Source organism: Haliaeetus albicilla, chromosome 5 (genome assembly GCF_947461875.1).
Source record: "Haliaeetus albicilla chromosome 5, bHalAlb1.1, whole genome shotgun sequence".
In the NCBI taxonomy this organism is placed as follows: Eukaryota; Metazoa; Chordata; class Aves; order Accipitriformes; family Accipitridae; genus Haliaeetus; species Haliaeetus albicilla.
The window spans coordinates 28,715,202-28,729,771 of NC_091487.1; the positions used below are offsets into that span (position 1 = coordinate 28,715,202).

The following is a 14,570-nucleotide window of genomic DNA, read 5'->3' on the forward strand; positions in this document are numbered from 1 at the left end:
TCCAAGCTACATGAGCCTTTCTTTATGGTATGGAAAAGAAGCAGAAGATACTGAGTGAAGCATTAAACTGGGAATGATTGCTCTAATGCTTAAACTTAGGCATCTTCATCAAATAGAGAACTTCAAAGAAGAAGATAGTTAGCAGTTTTCTTTTCTGTTTCTTAATTTGCTTAGGATTTTTTTCCTCCTTCCCTGTCCCCTGAGGCTTTCAGTTATAAAGTCTTGTGTATGGGGCTGGAATAAGAATCTGTAATGCCTACCAAGGAAGAGCACACTTTTGTGCCTTGTCTGTACACGCTCAGCTAATAAATGTTACTTAACAAATGCAAGATACTAGAACCAAGTGCCTGAAAAATGTTATTGGAAAGATAGGTTCAATGAACCTTAAAATGTTTTGCTGGAAAACAAAGAGCAGTTTTCATCACCCCACTTACCTGTTCTTCACTTGAGCTGATAATCTCTCTCAACACAGGGGAAGGAAGGAGTGTTCTGAGATAATTTTAATTTCATTTTTATGTTCTTTTATGAAACTGAGTTCCAAAAAGCACAACATTCTCCACTTTGCTTTTGAAAAAGGTGATTTAAATTCGCTTGGTTCAGAACATTATTACTGATCCTGTGGCACTGAAGAACACAGTATTAGCATCTTCAGTTCTGACAGTGTGGCTGGGAAGAGGAAGGGAACATCCTGCATGTCTCCATATCCTGTCTGGCTGTGAGGTTTTGTATGTAGGAGCACAGGCACATGTGCATGCCCAGCCTTTCAGAAAGCTGAGTTATGCTGCCCCCAAAATACAAAGTTGGACCACTGTGTGTAATAACATTAAATGAAGATTAAAAAGGAATACATTCCCAATGTCTCTTTGGGTTGCCTGTGTCCCTCTCCTCCTTCTGGGAGAGAGATGGGTACATCTTCGTTGTGGGGATAATGATGTTTCCACAGCTCCTGAAGCCTGACTGCCTCACTCCTCGGCGGTAGTTTATCCACTGTCTCTTTTGGGAATAACCTCTCTGATACCATCTGCTTCACAGCAGTATGGAGTTCACCTGGATACTATCAGAGGTCATATTCAGGATGGGCATTGTGGTTTTGCCATGTCAGCTCAGCCACTGATAGAGGCTTATTTGTCTTTGCAGTTTCCTAAGAAAAAACTTAGATTTCTTGGAACTTAGGTACATAGCTTTATATCTCCAGCAAGTCTGAGTGCTGTTATTATTATCCAAGCTATAAATCTGTATTCCTTATCTCTTCCACAGAGGCTCGATGTTTTGCGTTTTGTTACATACTTGACCCAGCTGAGCTTCACAGAAGTCAGTTATCTGAAATACGTTCTACTCTCAGACCTCCATCTATACAGATTAATAACTGTATTAATCAAATTCCTCTCTTCCTGCTTTCAGTCTGAAAAAGAAGTGATAGGTTAATGAACTCTGTGTTCTCTTCTCCTGCTTGTTCTGTTAAGGCTGTGATTCTTTGCTAACAACATTGTAGCCACATAACTACAGTTTTTCAGAGACTACTCTGAATAATGATAGTGAAACCAGTGTTTTTAGTAGAAACCTCACAAACTCATGAATAGTTTTCACATCAGTAGGTCATCAGGTGTGGAATGGATCTCAATAGCATGAAGAAAACTTAAAATTGTAACATGGACTTAGAGCTGTCTACTCTTCTATATACTAAAGGTTTATTTTCTGAGTCAGCTTACACAAACTGTGTTCATTGTTAAATCCATGCCATGTTCTTTCTTTCTTTTGTTCAAAAAGGATTGAAACGCATACTGTGGAAATAACAGAAGTGTAGATTGGGAAGGGACCAGGAGCACTTCTGTAAGCTCCCCCTCCTCCAAGGCTGGAGTATGTCTAAAACATTCCTGGCAGTAGATTGCTTAAACAGTCCTGAAAATTTTCTCCAAGAAGAAAGTTACAAAAATCTTAGACTGTTCCAATACTTATCTTATTTTTTCAGTCAGCTTGTTTTTATGACCAGTATATAGGAGAAATCTTTTCTGCTGGAAACTAAACTCTTCAATGACTTACTGCACATCAGAAGATTTCTTATGATTTCCTTCCTCAGTTGTGATCTTGACCCAGTAGACCCTTCAACTTTTCCTCCATATGTAATATTTCCCAAAGCATGTACATTATTTTTGTTGTTTTTTTTTCTAAACTCTCTCAAGCTTGTCTTTATTCTTAAATTGTATTAATCAGGATGTAATGAAGGCAGTCTTGCAATTGAGATTTCAACAACAATGCACAAAACAGGGTGGTTTGACATCTTATTTACACTATCATGTAGAATTTTTGCTACTTGTTAGCAGTTTCATGATTCTGTGTAGCCTTAAAATCCTTTTTCTACAGCACAGGCTTCATAGCCACTTCTGTTTCTGTTTTTATTCTAGCATATGATTTTTCCTTCCCAGATGTAATGCTTTGCAGTTCCCATGAGCAGCTTTCATCTTGTCGATTTTGGACTGCTCACCAATTTTATCCAGAGGATTTTTGAATTCTGAAGTTGTTTCCAATATATTTGCAGCCTGTGTTCTTGAAGATAATTACTAATGATTCAGTGATTGCTTAAGCTAGCTCCTTAACATTTCTGAACAAATTTCATCCATCTCTGCTGATTTGAATGCATCTATCTAAATACTCTTTACCTTTACACTTTTCTATTTCCTGATTTTAAATTAAGAAACAACAAAATTTGAAGTATTTAATCACAACATATACACTGTCTCTAGCATTCATCTACCCTCCTCTATTCATCCTTGTTTATTGTCAATCTAAAAAAAGGTAAATATCTATGAATGAATAACATTCCCCTCTCTTGTCTCTGTGTCCCAGAAGCTCTAAACAAATATAAGCAAAATCTCACTTAGGGAGGAGGAACCTCACACCACAATTTTTACTTTGTCAGGAGTTCTTGATGTCTTTTGGATTTTTCAGTTGCTCAGAAGGGTGCTTCCTCTGTCCTTTCCTATGCCTTCATCAGGGTACTTGGGATTTCTTTCTCATTTTTAAATGTTACAGCATTATAAAGGTTTTTGTGTAGTTCTTTTTGAAATATTAAAAACATTTATTAGATTTTAGCAAGACATACCATGAATCATAAAAATTGCACATTCTTGTAGCATGTTTCTCAAGAACTTATCCTCCAACATTGTTTTGCAGATGTGTTGCTCTTTGCAGCCTTGGTATTTGGATCTGTGAGGAGCTAGTTCATGAATCACATCATCCTCAGATCAAGGAAGCATTGAATGTGATTTGTGTTTCTTTAAAGGTGAGAGACTAACACTTTTACAAAGTATATTGCCTTTACATGTAAAGATACTTTACCTTTTCAAAGTCATGGTCACATTTTAGCATCCTCATTTCACGGCCTCATTTTCAATCCTTACAAAAGACTGAATTCAGTTTAATTGGTGGATCTCTGAACTCTTGTCAAAAGACATCTTTACCCTTCTTTAAGTTTGGAGGAAATGATGTGCTGGGAAATAAGATAGTGGATCACTATCCTAATATATGTCATTAGCCACTTCACTCTAACCTCCACCCTTTGAAGCATAATAGTTTGTCCATCATCCCAACTTTCATAAATAATCCTTGCAATTCAGGTTCCAGCAAAACCACTACTGGCTTTGCCCAACTTTGTCCGGCTATACCCCTTCCCACATCCTGGACCCAAGCTTCCAGCAGGATATTCCGCATCTGACTGTAATTAGATCTAGGAGCCTGTGGTGGATTAACCTTGTGTAAGGGCCAAACTCCCACCCAGCCACTTACTCACTCGCCCTTCTCAACAAGACAAGGGGAGAAAACAGGATGAAAAATCTTGTGGGTCAAGATGAAGACAGGGAGAATGCTTACCAGCTACCATCATGGGCAAAACAGATTTGACTTGGGGAAATTTAATTTAATTTTAATTAAGATAATTTGGGCAATGAGAAAGTAAAAATTTAAAATGCCACCTTTCCCTGCCCTCCCCTTTTCCCAGGCTCAACTTCACTCCTTTGTTCCCAGCTCTGCTGTCTCCTCCTGCCCTCTCCCAAGTAGTGCACAGGGGATGGGGAATGGGGAGTTATGGTCAGTCCGTAACAGTTCCTGTCTGCCACTCCTTCCTCCCTGTTCCAGTATGGGTCCTCCCACTAGCTGCAGTCCTTCAGGATAAGCCTGCTCCAGTGTGGGCTGTCTGTGGACTGCAGTTCCTTCAGGAAATATCCAGTGCTGCAGTGTGGGGTATTTCACAGCTGCAGTGTGGATATCTCCTCCAGCATGGTCTTTTCCAAGGCTGCAGGGGGATCTCTGCTCCAGCACCTGGAGGACCTTCTCCCCGTCCTCCTTCTTTGGCTTTCATGTTTCCCAGCTGTTTATTGTTCCTTCCTCCTCTCCCCCCCTTCACTGCCTGTGTGGCATTTTTGCCCTTTCTTAAATATGTTCTCATGAAGGCACCACACACTTGGCACATGGGCTCAGCTGCATTCCTTGGTGGGTCTGTTGCAGAGCTGGCTGGAACCTCCTGTGTCTGGCATGGGGCAGCCCCTAACCTCTTCTCACAGGGGCCCCCCTGTAGCCTCTCCATTACAAAACCTTGCCATGTACAGCCAGTACAGATCCATACAAAGACACTGGAGTACAGAAACATCAGAGTCTTTCCTTCTCCAGCATTTGTGTCTCCTGTCTAGACTAGACAAGGATGCCGAGGGAAGTCACATTCCTCACTAATTGGCATCCTGGGTTCCCCGCCTCTGATTAATAGTACTCTTAAAGCCTCCGTGGTGCATTCTCCTGACACATTGCAAAAGGGAAAGGCCAGGGTAGAGAGGTAACTGGAAGGGATCCTAGTTTTGTGAGCCATCTGCCATCATATGCAAAAAGCCTGTCCCAAGCCAAATTGCTGCCTTGTACGCTTTGGCTACCAGACTGAGCAGAGCATCTAGTGTAAGAGGGGGACAGGGAAGAAAGTGGGAAGGTGATAAATGCAAAGGACAAGCAGAAGTTTCCCAAAACTTCTCGTACTTCTTGCTCATCTGCCCTCTTCTTCCCTCCACCAACCAGATCCCATTATCCCCATGTCCTCATTACATTCTGTGCCTGTTCTCTTCTGAGTTTGAGAGCCATTGCATTATGCAGTATTGCTTCTCAGCTCTGGTCAGATATTTAGATAGAGATGTAGAGTACTTATGCCGCATGCATGGAAGCACTGGAGGCTGTTTGATTTCCTGTGGCAAAGTGCTTTTCTCTGCTCATTCCAGGACATGTCATTCAGGCCAGTACCTCTTAGACAAAATCTACATCCAAAGACAGGTCAAGAGTTGGCATCAAAGTTTATGTGAATAAACTACCTGTTGAAAGAGAATAATGAGACCTCTAATTTTGGTGAGGAGTAAAGAGCACCTGGTTTTGTGGCTATCATTAAATGTATTTCCCGTTTTTTATGAAGCATGCTGCAACACTGGGTAATTTTACAATTTTTCAGAAAGATTTAACTTTTCCATTTTAATGGGCGTTGTGGGTTGGGCCTGGCTAGCAGCCAAATGCTCGCTCACCCACCCCCAGCAGGAGTGGGGAGAACATAGGAAGAACAGCAGTGGGTCCCTGGTCCCTTCCCGCAGAGGCCACACCTGCAGCCCCCTGCTACCAAAACCTTCCCACCTACACTCAATACAATGGTTCTGAAACTAATTTGTAAGATAAAACTTTACAGTCTCTGATAGTTGCCATACAATTCTGTATAACTACTTTATACTAGATTCTTGAAATCTAGGATGATTTACTGTTTTGGTATTTGCTGTTTTAATTGAATCTGTTAAACATAGCTAGTATGCACAGTGATTCTCACCTGGAAATGCAACTTGCTCAGATACAGCTAGTTCATTGTGGTGCAATGCTTATAAGATGCTTCTGAATAGAAGAGATTTGCTGACATTTGTCTGCCTTTCCTTTTGTGAATGACAGTTTTCACTATTCTGAAACTAGTCTCACTGGTTTTGAACTCTGGTCACAAGATTTTGTACTGGTGGTAGTATATCAACAGTATATTCCTTTCATCATCTCTGTTAAAAAGCTGCACTTTTTTGGCTTTTTTTTTTCCTTGATGAGTGTTTTTGTTTTCCTACTTTTTTCAGATCTTTTTCATATTTGTTCATATCTTATGCAATGATTAGAATATTATTAAAAAGCATATTATTTTCTAGCATTATGCAAACTTGCATATTTATGAACAATATCTTCAACTTTTAAAATATTTCCCAATTTATTTTCAGAACCTTTCTACATGCTCTTTGTTTACATGAAAATTCAATGAATAGTCTAGTCTTTCTGTATATACATGCTGATAAAAATCAGGGTGTACACCTATTATACATGGCTTATGTCAGATGTTGGGGACTAACTTTTCTTTTCAGCAGTGGGAATCTGAAAAGCATCTTAGCGAATCACATCCTGTGAAGCAGGATTTGGGTCTGTCTAAAATGGGTAGCTGCAGGGCTTTTAGTATTAGACTCTAAATTGCAATTTCCTGTTTTGCAAAATCACATTCATCCTTTGCAGCTTCACCAATACTCTCTTCCAGGGTTTTCCCCTTGCTTTTTAATATCCCTTAAATAGTGCATTTTATCGAGTTCCTGCAGAGGTTTGGTATTAGGTAAATTATGTTGTTTTTATCTTACTTCTGCAACCTATCAAAGTTTGAACTATTTTTAATCCTGACATTCACTCTGATTTCTCTTACTTTTCTTTGACGTATTTATTAAACCAATTATTTGTATCTCATTTATATTAAACATAAATTACTTCTTGAATGAAAAGACAAAGATCTTTATATTTCTACTTTGCTTTGTGTTTGCAAAAGTGTCCAGAGCATGTTGGCTTTTCTCCTGTTCTGAGCAGTGGCATACATTCACAATCGAGTTTAATCATGAAATGAAAAGTTCATAAATATATAATGGGAGAAACAAATGAGCTCTAATTTGTTACCTAAGCAATCTCCTGGCTTCCAAGTAGTCGGAGATTTGAACTCCCAGAATGGATTATTTTCTTATTTTCAGGAGAAATGAATCAATAGGGAGCTATAGTCCTAGTCCAACTTAACTGATAAGTACAATTGAGTAAATAACATTGACTAGAAATGTTAGCAACAATTACATGCCTATTTCTGAAAAACAGAAGTGTACTCAGAACTGCCGTCCAGCTCTGAATATAGCTAGCACTTCTCCCCAGCAGTGTGGTGATACTGCTATATCTGCATTAACCTCTGCTGAAGTCTGAGCACAAAGGATCCTAACCAGCCATCCAGACCCCCGCTCCTCTCAAAAATGCTGCAGATACATCACAAAATTGTGTTGTGCAGGCTTAGATGCGTGAGTGCCAAACATAGGTTATTTGCAAGTACGGACAAGGTTAAACTACTGATGTAGCATCCAGAAAGCAAAGGATCTTTGCAAAGATGAAAAGTATGGTAAGACTACCCTTCTGACAAAAACCCTGAGAGTTGGGTACCAGGCAAAGTGCTGGTTCATTGAAAGTTGTTGTTTGTTTGTTTGTTTGTTTTTTCCATTGAGTAACTTTTAAAAAAATTATGTCCGCAGTTACACTACTAAATATAACATCATACAGAAGTAGTGAATTCTTACGCTTTGTAACACACAGCATTTTCCAGAGAGAGAAAATGACGGGTGAGATGTTTGTAGCGTTGCACAGCCGCCTTTGTGCCACCTCTGAAGGTTCTTGGACAAGAAGTCAGAACAAAGCAGCTGACTTGAGAGGGGTGAATTGTTTTGCTATTCAGCATAAATCCAGTGCTTCTGCTAGGGTTTAGGAAAATGTCCTTCCAGGACACACAGCTTTATAACAGTCTGTTCTAAAGTATCAGTGCATTCATTTGAAATGTGATATATTGACCATGCTGGGACAGATTTCAGGAGTAGATGAAGGGTTTGATCCCTTTGGGCCAATCCTCATATTCTTGATTTAAAAACTTCCTAATCAGTGCTCTTCCCATGAATAAGACTTGAAAATTTGAGTGCACAAGATCTGAACTTTATTTGTATTCATTACTTTACACCCTTCAGCCTTTCTGCTAAATTTAGGTCTCCACTGACTTTTGTACCCTGTCTTAAATTAAAAAGAAAAGTAAAAACTCTCTTCAACCAGGCAACAGATAGAGGTTGAATAATTTGTATAAACCATTTTAGATTCTCATGATCCTCTTAAATTAAAAAAAAATTTAAAAAAAAAAAGCTCCCTGTTTTTAAGTAGTAAACAGCTGATTATTCAAACACTCTGAAAAGTTTCCAGGCCTTTTTCTCAGGTAATTTTTTCTTAAATTCAGTAATCTGGATATTCCTTATTAAGCTGCTCTGGTTTGTCCACCCCTTTTGTCCTTTCCAGTGACTTTGGGGTTTTCCTGCAAGCTTGTAAGGTTGTTTCCAGCAATCTGGATTTGATCTCAAGTTCTATAATCAAATTGTTATGCTTTCAATTTCATTTAATTTTTTTGGTTGTCAGTCGAGCTTGAACATTAGAATCTGTACCCTGCTTACTGTGCTCTTACAGTGTACTTTCACAGCATGGAGAGAGGCTGTCTCACGAGGGATAAAAAATAGTGGTGTTCTTGTCATAAGCTCTGGGAAGACTTGCAGGTGTAAGATGCCTGCCACATTTTAGTTAAAAGCCGACAATAACATGAAACTGCGTCCACTGAGAAACAAGGAAAGTTAGAACAAGAATTAACTGCCCTGTGTACTCTGGTTTCTGTCTCTGTGGCTGGCTTGTAAGAGCTGCTCATAGTCCTTCTTTATGCTTACATAGATAACACAAAAAATGTTAATTAAAGCTTTGTACTCCATACTTTTTCTTATGTTTGTACCGTTTCTTTTCAAGACCTTAAATGTAAAAAAAAGCTCTGCTTTGATAAGCTGGCCTAGGGCAGAGTTTTCTTCAAGTGTATTTTCCACCTTCAAATTTTTGCCAAAAATTTTATTCTGAAATCCTTAATTTTCTGCTCAGGCTTCATTGCCCAGGCATTTCAGCTTTCTTAAAGCTTTTTTTTTTTTAGGTTTGTGAGATGTGCCCTGCCCTGAAAGGTTACTAGAACTGGATTGATTAAGAAACAGTCTAAGAAGCCAAGAAATTAAATCTAAGTATTTTGGCAACATAACTACCCTTTTCTGAGTTCAGAGGTAGACACTTAGCCACCTTGCAGCACACACGTGTGACAGCTTCACTGCTAAGTAAAGTTAAAACGTGTAAACTACTTTTCTATTCTTTTAATAATGCAGGAATTCTGATGTCACTCATCTTCATTAGAGAAACAGAATAGGATTTGTCATGATTAGAGCATGAATTAGCTAATTGTTTTCTGAGTGATTTGAGGTTCATCAGATTTATGGTTTGGAAAAGTTGTTTTCAGTAAAGAGTAATTCTTGAATAAGAATTCAAGAGTAATTTCTTGAATAAGAATGTATTTGAAATCCTTCTCTTGGGGCTGCTGCATGTTATTTTTTCTTCTGTGTGGTTTTTGCTGCCTTCTGAAGTCTGTAGTTTTGCTGTGCTGGTAACCATTTTGCTCAGATTCGCATTTAGCACAGCTTTGTAGGATTTTCATGTCCTAGATGAATAAAATTCACTTGTAAAATTAACTTTGTGCTTGTTGTTTCGTGCACAACATAATGTTTTAAGGCAAGTGCAACGAAAGAAGAAGCCTCAGTTACATGTCCTGCGCATTAATAATTGAAGGAAACATATCCCTGTCTCTTCATTTCTTTGTTTTCCCACTTAGGAGCATACGGCAGCATGTGCATCCACTCCCAAGGCTGGGGACTAATTGTACATTTTGCCTTGACCAACACAGTAACTTAAATATTTTAGTAACTGTTGAAGGCAGGCTCCAGTGCAGCAACGTTCTCCTGCCTTTAAAAGAAAACAGAGAAAAGAGGAATTAAGCACAGAAGCTGAGGTGCATTCATTTCCATTCAGACAAGTGCTGTACACAGCACTCACTGACAAATAGAGAACAGTTAGTCTCACTATTAGTACTATGTCTGGCATTTTGGATACACAGCAGTTCAACTGCCTTGGTTCTCAGCAAAGACCTCTGATTTCAGAATGAGATCCTTGATTTTTTTGCAGTGATGCATTAACATTCATAAACATTAAGGTAACAAGAAAACGAATTCATTCTTTCTGGCTTCATGAGACTGTACTAACCCATCTGAAATGAGTTAGGAGACTCCTCTCCCCTTTCCCTCATTCCGTGCAACTCCCTAATTGTCTGTCCCAAACCTTTGATGTTAGCTGCTAACATTTGATTATGACTATAAACTAATTCCTTTTAAATTTTGTAAAATTTAATTTGGTTCCTCCAATAAATAGGTACACAATGAACTATATATATAAAACCATCACCGAAATTCCTGACCACCTTACCACCTAACGTACTGTTATGTGAAATGTAGTCATTGTTACTGTGCTGTGTTCTCTTTTCTAGTTTCCAAATAAAACAGTAGCCCAAGTTGCCTGCAGTATGCTGAACATGCTGATACACTATGTACATAGACTTCAAGTCTATCAAGCTGATTCACCTTTAAGAATTATTCAAGTAAGTAATTTTTAAAAATTTGAAAATTTTAATTCTGTTAAATGTAACAGTAAAATGTATTTCACTGAAATTAAAATACCAGAATATTGACAAGTAAGTTTCACAAAATGTTAAGTTAGTAGAAACATTAATTGTGTGGGTTCACATTGTACTTACTTGCTGACTCCAATATTAACATGTAAAATGGCTGTTAGGCTTATTTTTTCTCCAGTAGAACTATGTCATTGTTTACATGAGAATATTGTCAATAAAATGCAATTTTTTAAAATATTAAATATCTTCAAATATGTTTATTGACATTTAGTGAGAAAGTGATTATTTAAAATACATATCTACAATTGTATTTTGCATATTCATATGCAAAATACTTTGCATTAAAGTGTTTCAGTATTAATTAAAAAATTATTATTTTGAATACACTTTAAATAATGAGGAGGTAGAGTATGGCCTCTGTTAGGCTGAACCACAGAGGAAAGATAGAGGTCTCCCAGGTAACTGGAAAGGGAATCATGTGGAAGCTTCTTAAGAGGCATAGCAAGTATTTCTCTGCTCCTCTGCAGTCATATTGTTGATTAAGTAGAGGCAGGGTGTTTACAAATTCTAGTAGTTCTAAGAAATAATGGAGCTCAAATAGCCCCATACACAAACACGTCAGGCTCTTTCCTGCACCCTACCAAGTGTCTTGAATTAAGTTCTCTTCACGCCTGAATATTTGGAGTAGCTGTGTAATTTCATTGTCCCTAATGCACCTACGTCAGTCAAGCTGAACATATTCCTTCAATGTCTTCCACGAAATTCAATTAAAAGGATTTTACTTAAAAAAAAAAAAAAAAGGCGGTAAAGTATACTGTAGTTTGTCTCAAAATAACTCTAATAGAATTTAACCATGAATCTAGTATTGTGTCACATTTACCTGCTTAAAAACTTATTTTAAACTTAAATATTTAAATAGCATTTTTAAAGAAACTATGCTATATTTTCCCCAGATTCTGATAGCAACTATTACCCATCTGCTACCCAGTACAGAAGCTTCCTCTTATGAACAGGACAAGAGGGTAAATATTTTTCTTTTTTTTTTAATGTGTCAGTTTAATTAAAAAGGTGTGTGACATAGCATTGTTACAAAATTTAAGCTGTGCCTTAAAGTAGGGATTCGGCTTTTTAAGTGTAATACAGTATAGCCTTCTCAGAATTTCAGCAGTATTCTTTATACAAGTGAATTTCTGAAGTTTTTGTAGGGAAAAAATGCATTTACAATTAATTGAGATTGATTGTTTTCAATATTTAGAAAGTCGTCTTCTTCCTTATCCTCAGCGTACTTACAAGCAATAATGTAGACGTTTCATACTTGTCTTACAGTGAAAATGTATTCTCTACAAGTTGAGAATATCTTTCAGATTATTTATAAGATCATGATTTTTTGTACTGTGTATTGTAAATACATTCTTGAGCAAGATAGCCCATAATCTTCAGATGAATTTGATTGTTGTCATCCTTCAAAACGATTGCTATCTTTTTGTATTTTCAGTGGGCCTGGGTCTCCTAGCTAAGACGGGCTCCTTCTTCACCTGATACTCACAGTAGTACTTTCTACCACCTGAAAGCTGTATCTCTTCTGAGTTATTTGGCTTTTCTCTAGGGCTGTGGGGCTCAATGGTCATTTAAGCTTGGGCACTTTGGTGCAGTTTGTCACTGGCAGCTCTGTCGTTCTGGGCTACCCATTCCCACGGGAGCTGGCATTCGTCTATTGCTCACTTTGGCTTCCAGAGCTCCGTTTTGCCTTTCCTCTCTGCTTGCAAGGAGGCAGGGGCTATTGTATACTACAGCAATATGCCAAGCTAGCCACCTTTCCACCTGAGATGCTTCCCATAAATCACTAAGTTTCCCTATGAACTAATGCTGATCATTCTACATCAAATACCATACAAAAAATTGGCTTACCTAGTTCGACAAACTTAGTCCTAATGGGTTTCTTAAAAATTGGTTTAATATAAAAATACTCAGAGCCCTTCATCATTAGGTTTATTATATGGTGCCTCAGAGAGACAAAGTTGTAATGTTTTTTGTGAAATGAGCGTGATGTTTATATGTTATTTATTAGTAAATTAGTTAAGTGGATTTTCTTTGAAAGACTTTAATTTAACTTGGGAAATATTTTAGAGAATCTTGCAGCTATTTATCTGAATTGTTTCCTCTGCCACAGCTAAGTTTTAAAAAATAAAAATAATTATTTGAAGCCAGTAAGTTATTAATAATTTGGTGTGTATGTGTGTCTTAATCTAATTCTGTTCTACAGTCTTTAAAAACATCCCCTAGAGGGTGTTGATTCTTTTGCTGACTGAGTAGCCTACAATACAGGAGGCAGTTGGATTTCTTTCAGATGGTACCTGATGCTACATAGTATTATTGACATGTTGTGAAGGAAATTCTGTGTTATTTATAAAGCACTAAATGCAGCTGAAATAGTTCAGTTTTGTGTAACCCTTGATACAATTACAGTGACGTTTATGTGCAGAATAGTGCATCAGCCTTAATTTGTACCTGTGTAATCTGTCATTTTAAAAACAGCGCCCTACAAATCAATTTTGGAAAATCATGGGTATCCTCTTAGGCACGATATCTGCTCACAGACTGACCATGATGAGAAATTGTTGTATGGATGGTCTTTGTTAAATATCTCAGTAGCCAAAGTTTTTACTGATGCCGTAGGTTTTGAACATACAGTGGCTTTTAAACAAGTGTGACCTGCCATTACTGCAGAAGATTGACTCTACTGAATTGAGAAAAGTAAAACAGAGAAGTAAAATACAGTGATAAATGTGAAGTAGCAGGTGCTGGTTTAATTGATTTGTAATTGAAAGTGTTTGTTCCAGTTGGTGGTTTCTTTACTTCTGTGCTTATTGGATTGGATAATGGCCTTGCCGTTAAAGACCTTGCTGCAGCCTCTTCACACTACAGGAGCAGAAAATGATAAGACTGAAAGATCTGTTCTTAATTGTATATATAAGGTACCTGTTTCTTTATTCGCTAAATGAGAATTTCTATGCATGGAGGTAGTGTCAGTTTTCATGGAAGTGAAGACAGCAAGTTTTATGTAAGCTGACCTCCATTCTACTGCTGAAATGTGGAGTGCTATCTTAGTTCTCATACATTCTACTGTAACTGCTTGTTCTTTGGTATATTTGGAATTGTTGATTTTGTTTTACATTTTGTGATGTTTAACCAAGTTCCTTTTTGTATATTATATTGATAGCAGATGTTTGTGTTGTAGAAGACCAGCTATATGTTTAAGATAGGAGGATGTAGCTTTATATACCAAGCAATTTTATTTAGCAGTAAGTGAAGTAAAAAGCACTAAGTTGTAATTACTGTCTTTAGGGACACAGAACAAAGATAGGTATTTTTTTGCAAGGGAAGGGGATTAAAACCTCCAGCAGCTTAGACCTAGCATACATAATTAAAGAAGATAGGAGATCTAAAAATAAAGGTAGTTTAGTGATTTGTTTTAAGTTTTGTTTCTTGTTTCTTCATTGTTAAATTCCACTTCAGTGTAGATGGTGTTTTAACAATTTTCTTTGCAGACCAGGGTTTGTTTCTGTAAACATTAAGCATATGAAATTTTCCAACATTTTGTCCTGCCTACCTGGTTCTAACAAATAAATTTAAAATTTTAAATAAAAATAAACTTCATTTCTTACAAAACTATCAAGTAGAAATTTCAGTAGTTAATGTCATGAAATTCTGGTTTTGTTCTAGGTTCTGCATGGATGTGTCTACGGGTCTCAGTGTTTTAGCAACCCTAAATATTTTCCTCTAAGCCTTTCTGATTTGGCATGTGTGGATTACGATCCTTTTATGCATTTAGAAAGCTTGAAGGAACCAGAACCACTGCATTCTCCAGACTCGGAGAGGTCTTCTAAACTTCAGCCAGTCACTGAAGGTTTGTCAAATTGCCTAAATATATTTTCTTTCA

The 14,570-nt window shown here is 37.5% G+C and overlaps 1 protein-coding gene across 12 annotated transcripts in view; it reads left to right on the forward strand.

Annotated features, from left to right (window-relative positions):
• The window catches only part of RALGAPA1 (Ral GTPase activating protein catalytic subunit alpha 1), a 135,488-nt gene that overhangs the window by 66,444 nt on the left and 54,474 nt on the right, over positions 1-14,570 (forward strand). For all 12 annotated transcript variants that reach the window (XM_069783967.1, XM_069783962.1, XM_069783964.1 and 9 more), the window contains 5 exons: positions 3,172-3,280; positions 10,487-10,597; positions 11,584-11,652; positions 13,471-13,605; positions 14,354-14,537. In XM_069783967.1, coding sequence (XP_069640068.1) covers positions 3,172-3,280; positions 10,487-10,597; positions 11,584-11,652; positions 13,471-13,605; positions 14,354-14,537 — 608 coding nt within the window. The remainder of the gene's footprint in view (positions 1-3,171; positions 3,281-10,486; positions 10,598-11,583; positions 11,653-13,470; positions 13,606-14,353; positions 14,538-14,570) is intronic.